At 45.4% G+C, this 12,627-nt stretch overlaps 1 protein-coding gene across 2 annotated transcripts in view; it reads right to left on the minus strand.

The window, feature by feature from the left end:
• The window catches only part of LOC134927912 (protein-glutamine gamma-glutamyltransferase 5-like), a 352,569-nt gene that overhangs the window by 303,794 nt on the left and 36,148 nt on the right, over positions 1-12,627 (minus strand). For both annotated transcript variants that reach the window (XM_063923027.1, XM_063923026.1), the window contains exon 2: positions 3,943-4,110. In XM_063923027.1, the coding sequence (XP_063779097.1) occupies positions 3,943-4,110 (168 nt within the window). The remainder of the gene's footprint in view (positions 1-3,942; positions 4,111-12,627) is intronic.

Consider the following 12,627-nt stretch of genomic DNA (forward strand, 5'->3'; position numbering starts at 1 on the left):
GAATTGATGGAGGTAGTGCCCCCCTGGTACCAAATCCCATCTAGGTTTCACTTCACTAGGCAGGTGATACCGAGAATGTACAGCAGCATCCCTCCCGCAGCAACAACATCAGCGGCACCAGTAGCAGCATCTTGCAAACACCAATTCGTTCCTGGGCAGGCTGCGCTATGTATCACCGCTTTCCGTAAGAGGCACACAGCTGACAACCTCTTATGGAAACTGAGGGACATCATCGCACAATGGCTTACATCAATTAGACTCTCCTGGGGATTTGTGATATCGGACAACGCCACCAATATTGTGCGTGCTTTACATATAAGCAAATTCCAGCACGTCCCATGTTTTGCACATACAATTAATTTGGTGGTGCAGAATTTTTTGAAAAATGACAGGAGCATGCAGGAGATGCTGTCGGTGGCCCAAAAAATTGCGGGCCACTTTCGACATTCAGCCACCACGTGCCGAAGACTGGAGCGCCATCAAACACTCCTGAACCTGCCCTGCCATCACCTGAAGTAAGAGGTGGTAACGAGGTGGAATTCAACACTCTATATGCTTCAGATGATGGAGGAGCAGCTAAAGGCCATTCAAGCCTATATATCCACATACGATATAGGCAAAGGAGAGGGTGAATGCACCTGACTCAAGCGCAGTGGAGAACGATTTCCGTCTTGTGCAAGGTTCTCCAACCCTTCAAACTTGCCACACGTGAAGTCAGTTCAGACACTGCCAGCTTGAGTCAGGTCATTCCCCTCATCAGGCTTTTGCAGAAGCAGCTGGAGAAAGTGAAGGAGGAGCTAAGTTGGAGCAATTCTTCAAAGTATGTGGGACTTATGGATGGAGCCCTTCATTTGCTTTGCCAGGATTTAAGGGTGGTCAATCTGTTGAAATCAGAGCACTACATTTTGGCCACTGTACTCGTTCCTAGGTTTAAAGCCAACGTTGTATCTCTCTTTCCGGCAGACACAAGTCTGCAGAGGTTCAAAGACCTGCTGGTGAGAAAATTGTCAACTCAAAATGGAACGTGACCCGTCAACAGCTCCTCCTTCATTTTCTCCCGCAACTGGGGCTGCGAGGAAAAGGATAAGATTTCCTAGCCCACCCGCTGGCGGTGATGCAGCGCAGTCAGGAGCGAGTGCTGACATCTCGTCCGGACTGAAGGATCTGCCAACAATTACTGACATGTCTACTGTCACTGCATATGATTCTGTCACATTGAAAGAATGGTGGAGGATTATATGAGTGACAGCACCCAAGTAGGCATATCAGACAGCCCGTATGTGTACAGGCTGGAAAAAGAGGCAATTTGGATGCCCTTGCACAAACTGGCTTTATTTTACCTAAGTTGCCCCCCCCCCCCCCTCTAGTGTGTACTCCGAAAGAGTGTTTAGTGCAGCCGGTAACCTTGTCAGCAATTAGCGTAGGAGGTTACTTCCACTAAATGTGGAGAAGATGATGTTCATCAAAATGAATGATAAATTCCTCCGGGAAGACCTTTACCAGCAATTGCCTCCAGAAAGTACACAGGGACCTGTAATGGTGGATTCCAGTGGGGATGAATTAATACTCTGTGAGGAGGACGATGTACACACTGAAAGGGGTGAGGAATCGGAGGATGAGGATGAGGTCGACATCTTGCCTCAGTAGAGCCAGTTTGTGCAAGGAGAGATTGATTGCTTCTTTTTTGGTGCGTGCCCAAACAAACCAGTCATTTCAGCCACAGTCATGTGGCAGACCCTGTCGCTGAATTGATGGGTTTGTTAAAGTGTGCATGTCCTGTTTATACAACATAAGGGTTGGTGGGAGGGCCCAAGGACAATTCCATCTTGCACCTCTTTTTCTTCATTGCATCATGTGCTGTTTGGGGATTAGTTTTTTAAAGTGCCATCCTGTCTGACACTGCCGTGCATGTCCAAGGGTACTGCCATATAAGTCCAGGGGTGCTGCCGTATAAGTCCAGTCCAGTTGTGCTGTCTTCTGCTGCATCAGTCTAGTGGTGGTGTCTTGTGCTGCCATAAGTTCAGTGATGGTGTCCTGTGCTGTATATTATTTACTCCAAATAAAAGGGTTATATACATTACTTATATTATAATCCAAATAATTTTTACAGGGTTTGCCCTGTGTGGTCTAGGGGTACTCTCGCCTGTGCTGCATGTTATTATAATAGCTCCAAATAAAAGGGTTATTATTATTCAAATTAATGTTACAGGATTTGCCGTGTGTGTGTGTGTGTGTGTGTGGTTTAGGGGTACGCTCTCCTGTGCCACCAATATTGTGCATGTATTACATCTGGGCAAATTCCAGCACATCCCATGTTGTTTGTGCCGCACACTTGTGTCGCTTAGCTTAGTCATACAACTACCTCATTGCACCTCTTTTTCTTCTTTCCATGATGTGCTGTTTGGGGCCTAGTTTTTTTAAGTGCCATCCTGTCTGCCATTGCAGTGCCACTCCTAGATGGGCCAGGTGTTTGTGATGCACACTTGTGTCACTTAGCTTAGCCATCCAGCTGCCTAATTGCACCTCTTTTTCTTCTTTGCATCATGTGCTGTTTGGGGCCTATTTTTTAAATCTGCCATCCTGTCTGCCACTAAAGTGCCACTCCTAGATGGGCCAGGTGTTTGTGCCACACACTTGTGTCGCTTTGCTTAGTCATCCAGCCACCTTGGTGCAACCTTTTGGCCTAAAAACAATATTGTGAGGTGTGAGGTGTTCAGAATAGACTGGAAATGAGTGGAAATGAATGTTATTGAGGTTAATAATACCGTAGGATCAAAATTACCCCCAAATTCTGTGATTTTAGCTGTTTTTATGTTTTTTTCAAAAATCATCCAGATCCAAAACCAAAACACAAAAGGGTGGTTTTGGCAAAACCAATCCAGATCCAAAACACGAGCATGGAACCAGTACCAAAAAAAAAAAAAAAAAAAAACCACGAAAAGTGCCCGCTGCACATCTCTACCCATAACCACAAAGGAATGCCCAACAAATTTCTAATACGCTTCTTGGTGAGTGTGTCTCACTCTCTACGAACACCATCGCAGTGCATGCATGCACGGTGCAACTCAGATGCAAGTGCAGATGAAAAACATTGCACAAGAAAAATCATTGGCCCCCACAGAAAACAATAAAATAAATTGGCCGCCACAGGAAGAAACTTGTTTAAAATTTCCACTGCTGTTTGAAAAGCCCAGTGATACCAAGACAGAGGCTTTATAAATCTTGGCTGTAACATGGTATATATTTATGTATTTATTTATTAACATTTATGTAGTGCTAGCACATTCCCAGGGGCATTTTAAGAGAGGAAGGGACCTGCGTGCAACCTATATTGTGGGCCCCCTTCTCTCCGGCAGGTAGTAGACTCTGGCATAATGCCGGAGTCTACTGCGCATGCATAGGTCTTTGGAAACAAGGCGCCCGCGCCTTGTTCCCAGAGACATCTCCAGTGCGCATGCGCAAATCACTCGGAAATGGCCACGGCAGCCATTTTCCAAGTGATTTGTGCCCGCACTGCAGGGCCGCTGCCCCGGGACTCCAGAGGGGTAAGTATACTATATGGGTGCTGTGTGTGATGTGTGGGCCCCCCCAGACCCAGGGGGCCGTGTGCACCGCACACACTGCACCCATTATAGAAACACCTCTGCACATTCCATTGTACTTTCTTTCAGCCACAGAGATATACCGTGTAATCATGTACAACTGTGTAACAAATCTCCTCCTAGTACTAAATAACATTTGGCCCTATGGTAGTATCTGGCCTCTTCCCATGAAAATGTTCATTCCTACAGCCCTGATCATATATATATATATATATATATATATATATATATATGAGTGTTGGTCCCATGCAGTCTTTGTAAATAATGAAAAATGATAATAATAAGCTCTAGCACCATATTATTATAGCTATGTCAGTGTTTTAGGGGTAGAACCACCTACCTGTGTCGACAATAAATGTAATTTTATCACTGTTCAACTCAAAACCTCTGTCCAGACGGATTTTAAATTGCTGTCCACGTCTCAGTATTAGACGTTTTGTACTGATCTCATCAGTCCGGTGATCTGTGTTGTTGCTTTTAATCTGCAGGTCAAAGTTTTGGATGCGCACTAAAAGGAAAAATTTGAATGCAACATCAGGATCATAAATTTTGACTGCACTAACAAATTTTTGACATACAGTAGTATAAAAATATTTTTGATATTTTGAGGTAAAATCCAAGTAAGTATAGGGGACCTGATTCAGAGATGTAGAATGAGTCCTGCGAGATTGTACGCAGTGCCCCCAAGCCTCAGAATGTTATTTGGGGGTGGGTGCAGGCCGCGCTGTCTGCTTTTCCAGAAAATGGGGGCGTGACGGCGCCATTTTCTGGGAGTGGCAAGGTCATGATGTTGATCCGATCCTGTATTTTCGGATGAAGGCATCAGATCTGAGATGCTGGCAGAAGGTGTGTTTTTCCCTTAGATGCCTGCTGCAGGCATTAGCAAAGATGCAGATTCTAAACAAAAGCGTTCATTAGGCCCAGAGCTATCGTTCATTAGGCCCAGAGTTATGAAACAAAAATACAGAACTATAACAGTGGTCTTAGGTGTAAACTTTGACACCTGTTGCATTTCTTTGCACTTGTCAAAATTAGTCTTTTTTATGGTTTTTCATAAACTTGCCATTTTGTATTGTAGTCAAACAGTGATAATGGGGGATATTTAATAAACACAATTATATAAAAAAATAAAAAAGAGATACATTTCTCTATTTCTCTTTTCCAGTGGCAGTTGCAGTGCAGTCCAAAATTCAAATAGGGGAGCCACACCAACTGCCAGTGAGTCCTGGCTAGCAATGTTTGGCAGTGTTTGGTTTGGCAGTTGGTGTGGCCCTATTTGAATTTTGGACTGCGCTTCAATTGCCACTGGAAAAGTGATATTTATCTCTTTTTTTATTTTTTGAGACAATTATGTTTATTAAATATCCCCCATTATCACTGTTTTTAAAACCAGCACCACTTGCCGAGAAGATAATGCCACAGCCGGGGGACACTTTTATACAGGTCCCTGCAGCTGTGGCATTCCCTGGGGGAGTAGGGACCTCTTAAATCAAGGGATCACCCCCCCCCCCAAGCACCCAAGGGCCAGGGGTGAAGCCCGAGGCTGTCCTTCCCATTCCTGGGCGGTGGATGGGGGGCTGATAGCCTTTCAAAGTGTAAAAAAAAGAATACTGTCTTTGTTGTGGAACTACAAGTCCCAGCAAGCCTTCCCCGCTTGCTGGTATTTGGAGAACACCGGCATCAGAGTCCGCTTCCTAAATGTAATGAGAGGCTGTGGTAATATTTGAAAGACACTGTCTGGCATTATCAGGCAGAGTAGAAGACACCACAAGACGAGCTACATGTGAGTCCACCGGTGGTGTTTCCCAATTCTTACTAAACTCTGCAGAGAGTGGCTAGCATCTTTTTAGACAGGGAGAATTTCTTCCCTGGAGACTTCCAGGATTCCTGACGTATGTCAACCAAATGGTCAGAATGTGGCAAAACGAATTTAGTAACCTTCTGACGTTTAACGTTATCAGGTTTCTTAGACGTATCTGGTGGATCAGTTTCATCCCCAACCTGAAAATCAGTTTGATAGCCTCCGATAGGTCAGGAACATCAACCTGCGTTGTAGAGTCCATATCAGAAGCATCTGCTTCAGTGTCTGATGGGTCAGTATATACCCCATCTTCATCGGATGAAGTATCCGAAACATGAGTGGATTGTGAGGAAGAAATGGCCCGCTTAGATTACACCTTGGTCCCAGGAGGGAGAGGGTTAGGCTTTTGTTTAACCAAAGACTGATTTAATTGCTGTAACTGAGTAGACAGAGTATCCATGGCGGGTCAACTACAGGGACAATATGTGGCTGTAATGGCACAGGAAGTCCCATGGGGGGCATAAGTCTCGTTATTAGCGTAGTCAGTAAATTAGAAAAAGCAGGCCAAGGTGGGTCTTGGTGTGTCACCGGTGCTGCAGACTGACTGAGGGGTACAGAACCCCCGTTACCTTGACCCTCAGCTGGAATATTTTCCTCAGATAAATCCGCGGCGTCAGCACTGCATGATGCAGGATCAGCCACGGATCTCCCGCCCTGCGTAGCAGACATTATATGGAAAAGTAGCCTTAGGGCGTAACAGTACAATATAGCCAGACACAGCACCTGACAAAAAACCCCTGTGGAGTGTGACTGCCAATGCAGAACACAAACTGAGGATTTTAGTGGTACAGGTTGAGTCTCCCTTATCCAAAATGCTTGGGACCAGAGGTATTTTGGATATGGGATTTTCCGTATTTTGGAATAATTGCATACCATAATGAGATATCATGGTGATGGGACCTAAATCTAAGCACAGAATGCATTTATGTTACATATACACCTTATACACACAGCCTGAAGGTCATTTTAGCCAATATTTTTTATAACTTTGTGCATTAAACAAAGTGTGTCTACATTCACACAATTCATTTATGTTTCATATACACCTTATACACACAGCCTGAAGGTTATTTAATACAATATTTTTAATAACTTTGTGTATTAAACAAAGTTTGTGTACATTGAGCCATCAGAAAACAAAGGTTTCACTATCTCAATCTCACTCAAAAAAGTCCGTATTTCGGAATATTCCGTATTTCGGAATATTTGGATATGGGATACTCAACCTCTACCTGTATATGGTGACTGAAATACACATAGGAAAATACAAAAAACACTATATCCTGTGAAACACTATATATATATATATATATATGACCCTGATGCACTTAGCCCCCTCAGGGTACAGGATACAGTGATAGCAGGACGTGATACACAGAATGGAAACCACGCAGCAGCTATAGGCACACACAGTCACATGTACAATGCAGAAATTATCACATATAACAACAAGACTGCACTGGACTAGTAATACTACATAAAACTATGTATGTATACAGATATAACAATGCACAGTAAACATTGGATGTATATCACAGAATACTTGTACTAAATATTCCTGTAGTTATGCACTTGTTCTTAACTAACACTGTCTAAACGACATGTAGAATACTTAGGTGTCCTGTAAATGCACAGTGCTGATGAGGCAGGCGGCTTTACAGAGGAGACAGTTCCCAGCAGTCCCAGAATCAGCGCAGCTCTGTGTAATGGCGCCCAAACGCTGAGGGAGTGAGGGAGAGAGAGAGAGATGCAGCTCCAGGATGGGAACATCTGCTGTAGATGGCGCCTGAGGCTGGGGGAGGGGCTACAGGTTAGCGCCTTATCCCCTCTGCTGGACTTCACCACCGGGTACTATGGAGTAGAGATGAGCGGGTTCGGTTCCTCGGAATCCGAACCCGCCCGAACTTCAGGTTTTTTTACACGGGGCCGAGCGACTCGGATCTTCCCGCCTTGCTCGGTTAACCCGAGCGCACCCGAACGTCATCATCCCGCTGTAGGATTCTCGCGAGGCTCGGATTCTATCGCGAGACTCGGATTCTATATAAGGAGCCGCGTGTCGCCGCCATTTTCACACGTGCATTGAGATTGATAGGGAGAGAACGTGGCTGGCGTCCTCTCCGTTTATAGAGAAGAGAGTGAGACTAGAGTAGAGAGAGACACAGTATTTACTTTAGTAATTTTGGGGAGCATTAGGAGGAGTACTACTACTTGCTGAAGTGATAGTGTGACTGTATATCTGACTTGTGGGGGAGACAGTGGGGAGCAGTTAGAGTCTGAGAGCAGGAGTACATATTTTAACGTACAGTGCACACTTTTGCTGCCAGAGTGCCACACTGCCGTTGTGACCACACTGACCACCAGTATATATTGTGATTGTCTGCTTAGGAGTACTACTTGCAAGTTGCTGATAGTGTGACCAGTGACCTGACCACCAGTTTAATTAATCACCACCAGTTTAATATATATATATATAATTGTATATAATATATATATAGTTGTATACCACCTACCCGTGTTTTTTTTTTTCTTTCTTCTTGATACATACTACTATAGTAGCTTACTGTAGCAGTCTGCGGTGCTGCTGAGCTGACAGTGTCCAGCAGGTCCGTCATCAGTCATTACATAATAAATATATATACCTGTCCGGCTGCAGTACTAGTGATATTATATATATATATATATATATATATATATTAATTTCATCTCATTATCATCCAGTCTATATTAGCAGCAGACACAGTACGGTAGTCCACGGCTGTAGCTACCTCTGTGTCGGCAGTCGCTCGTCCATCCATAATTGTATAGCACCTACCCGTGTTTTTTTTTTTTCTTTCTTCTTGATACATACTACTATAGTAGCTTACTGTAGCAGTCTGTGGTGCTGCTGAGCTGACAGTGTCCAGCAGGTCCGTCATCAGTCATTACATAATAAATATATATACCTGTCCGGCTGCAGTACTAGTGATATTATATATATATATATATTAATTTCATCTCATTATCATCCAGTCTATATTAGCAGCAGACACAGTACGGTAGTCCACGGCTGTAGCTACATCTGTGTCGGCAGTCGCTCGTCCATCCATAATTGTATACCACCTACCCATGGTTTTTTTTCTTTTCTTTCTTCTTGATACATACTACTATAGTAGCTTACTGTAGCAGTCTGCGGTGCTGCTGAGCTGACAGTGTCCAGCAGGTCCGTCATCAGTCATTACATAATAAATATATATACCTGTCCGGCTGCAGTACTAGTGATATTATATGTATATATATATTAATTTCATCTCATTATCATCCAGTCTATATTAGCAGCAGACACAGTACGGTAGTCCACGGCTGTAGCTACCTCTGTGTCGGCAGTCGCTCGTCCATCCATAATTGTATACCACCTACCCGTGTTTTTTTTTTTCTTTCTTCTTGATACATACTACTATAGTAGCTTACTGTAGCAGTCTGCGGTGCTGCTGAGCTGACAGTGTCCAGCAGGTCCGTCATCAGTCATTACATAATAAATATATATACCTGTCCGGCTGCAGTACTAGTGATATTATATATATATATATTAATTTCATCTCATTATCATCCAGTCTATATTAGCAGCAGACACAGTACGGTAGTCCACGGCTGTAGCTACCTCTGTGGCGGCAGTCGCTCGTCCATCCATAAGTATACTAGTATCCATCCATCTCCATTGTTTACCTGAGGTGCCTTTTAGTTGTGCCTATTAAAATATGGAGAACAAAAATGTTGAGGTTCCAAAATTAGGGAAAGATCAAGATCCACTTCCACCTCGTGCTGAAGCTGCTGCCACTAGTCATGGCCGAGACGATGAAATGCCAGCAACGTCGTCTGCCAAGGCCGATGCCCAATGTCATAGTACAGAGCATGTAAAATCCAAAACACCAAATATCAGTAAAAAAAGGACTCCAAAATCTAAAATAAAATTGTCGGAGGAGAAGCGTAAACTTGCCAATATGCCATTTACGACACGGAGTGGCAAGGAACGGCTGAGGCCCTGGCCTATGTTCATGGCTAGTGGTTCAGCTTCACATGAGGATGGAAGCACTCAGCCTCTCGCTAGAAAAATGAAAAGACTCAAGCTGGCAAAAGCACCGCAAAGAACTGTGCGTTCTTCGAAATCCCAAATCCACAAGGAGAGTCCAATTGTGTCGGTTGCGATGCCTGACCTTCCCAACACTGGACGTGAAGAGCATGCGCCTTCCACCATTTGCACGCCCCCTGCAAGTGCTGGAAGGAGCACCCGCAGTCCAGTTCCTGATAGCCAGATTGAAGATGTCAGTGTTGAAGTACACCAGGATGAGGAGGATATGGGTGTTGCTGGCGCTGGGGAGGAAATTGACAAGGAGGATTCTGATGGTGAGGTGGTTTGTTTAAGTCAGGCACCCGGGGAGACACCTGTTGTCCGTGGGAGGAATATGGCCGTTGACATGCCTGGTGAAAATACCAAAAAAATCAGCTCTTCGGTGTGGAAGTATTTCAACAGAAATGCGGACAACATTTGTCAAGCCGTGTGTTGCCTTTGTCAAGCTGTAATAAGTAGGGGTAAGGACGTTAACCACCTCGGAACATCCTCCCTTATACGTCACCTGCAGCGCATTCATAATAAGTCAGTGACAAGTTCAAAAACTTTGGGCGACAGCGGAAGCAGTCCACTGACCAGTAAATCCCTTCCTCTTGTAACCAAGCTCACGCAAACCACCCCACCAACTCCCTCAGTGTCAATTTCCTCCTTCCCCAGGAATGCCAATAGTCCTGCAGGCCATGTCACTGGCAATTCTGACGATTCCTCTCCTGCCTGGGATTCCTCCGATGCATCCTTGCGTGTAACGCCTACTGCTGCTGGCGCTGCTGTTGTTGCTGCTGGGAGTCGATGGTCATCCCAGAGGGGAAATCGTAAGACCACTTTTACTACTTCCACCAAGCAATTGACTGTCCAACAGTCCTTTGCGAGGAAGATGAAATATCACAGCAGTCATCCTGCTGCAAAGCGGATAACTGAGGCCTTGACAACTATGTTGGTGTTAGACGTGCGTCCGGTATCCGCCGTTAGTTCACAGGGAACTAGACAATTTCTTGAGGTAGTGTGCCCCCGTTACCAAATACCATCTAGGTTCCACTTCTCTAGGCAGGCGATACCGAGAATGTACACGGACGTCAGAAAAAGACTCACCAGTGTCCTAAAAAATGCAGTTGTACCCAATGTCCACTTAACCACGGACATGTGGACAAGTGGAGCAGGGCAGGGTCAGGACTATATGACTGTGACAGCCCACTGGGTAGATGTATGGACTCCCGCCGCAAGAACAGCAGCGGCGGCACCAGTAGCAGCATCTCGCAAATGCCAACTCTTTCCTAGGCAGGCTACGCTTTGTATCACCGGTTTCCAGAATACGCACACAGCTGAAAACCTCTTACGGCAACTGAGGGAGATCATCGCGGAATGGCTTACCCCAATTGGACTCTCCTGTGGATTTGTGGCATCGGACAACGCCAGCAATATTGTGTGTGCATTAAATATGGGCAAATTCCAGCACGTCCCATGTTTTGCACATACCTTGAATTTGGTGGTGCAGAATTTTTAAAAAAACGACAGGGGCGTGCAAGAGATGCTGTCGGTGGCCAGAAGAATTGCGGGACACTTTCGGCATACAGGCACCACGTACAGAAGACTGGAGCAACACCAAAAACGCCTGAACCTGCCCTGCCATCATCTGAAGCAAGAAGTGGTAACGAGGTGGAATTCAACCCTCTATATGCTTCAGAGGTTGGAGGAGCAGCAAAAGGCCATTAAAGCCTATACAATTCAGCACGATATAGGAGGTGGAATGCACCTGTCTCAAGCGCAGTGGAGAATGATTTCAACGTTGTGCAAGGTTCTGCTGCCCTTTGAACTTGCCACACGTGAAGTCAGTTCAGACACTGCCAGCCTGAGTCAGGTCATTCCCCTCATCAGGCTTTTGCAGAAGAAGCTGGAGACATTGAAGGAGGAGTAAAACGGAGCGATTCCGCTAGGCATGTGGGACTTGTGGATGGAGCCCTTAATTCGCTTAACAAGGATTCACGGGTGGTCAATCTGTTGAAATCAGAGCACTACATTTTGGCCACCGTGCTCGATCCTAGATTTAAAACCTACCTTGGATCTCTCTTTCCGGCAGACACAAGTCTGCTGGGGTTCAAAGACCTGCTGGTGAGAAAATTGTCAAGTCAAGCGGAACGCGACCTGTCAACATCTCCTCCTTCACATTCTCCCGCAACTGGGGGTGCGAGGAAAAGGCTCAGAATTCCGAGCCCACCTGCTGGCGGTGATGCAGGGCAGTCTGGAGCGACTGCTGATGCTGACATCTGGTCCGGACTGAAGGACCTGACAACGATTACGGACATGTCGTCTACTGTCACTGCATATGATTCTCTCCCCATTGAAAGAATGGTGGAGGATTATATGAGTGACCGCATCCAAGTAGGCACGTCACACAGTCCGTACTTATACTGGCAGGAAAAAGAGGCAATTTGGAGGCCCTTGCACAAACTGGCTTTATTCTACCTAAGTTGCCCTCCCACAAGTGTGTACTCCGAAAGAGTGTTTAGTGCCGCCGCTCACCTTGTCAGCAATCGGCGTACGAGGTTACTTCCAGAAAATGTGGAGAAGATGATGTTCATTAAAATGAATTATAATCAATTCCTCCGTGGAGACATTGACCAGCAGCAATTGCCTCCACAAAGTACACAGGGAGCTGAGATGGTGGATTCCAGTGGGGACGAATTGATAATCTGTGAGGAGGGGGATGTACACGGTGATATATCGGAGGATGATGATGAGGTGGACATCTTGCCTCTGTAGAGCCAGTTTGTGCAAGGAGAGATTAATTGCTTCTTTTTTGGTGGGGGTCCAAACCAACCCGTCATTTCAGTCACAGTCGTGTGGCAGACCCTGTCACTGAAATGATGGGTTGGTTAAAGTGTGCATGTCCTGTTTATACAACATAAGGGTGGGTGGGAGGGCCCAAGGACAATTCCATCTTGCACCTCTTTTTTCTTTTTTTCTTCTTTGCGTCATGTGCTGTTTGGGGAGTGTTTTTTGGAAGGGCCATCCTGCGTGACACTGCAGTGCCACTCCTAGATGGGCCAGGTGTTTGTGTCGGC

This window comes from Pseudophryne corroboree, chromosome 5 (assembly GCF_028390025.1).
Source record: "Pseudophryne corroboree isolate aPseCor3 chromosome 5, aPseCor3.hap2, whole genome shotgun sequence".
NCBI lineage: Eukaryota > Metazoa > Chordata > Amphibia > Anura > Myobatrachidae > Pseudophryne > Pseudophryne corroboree.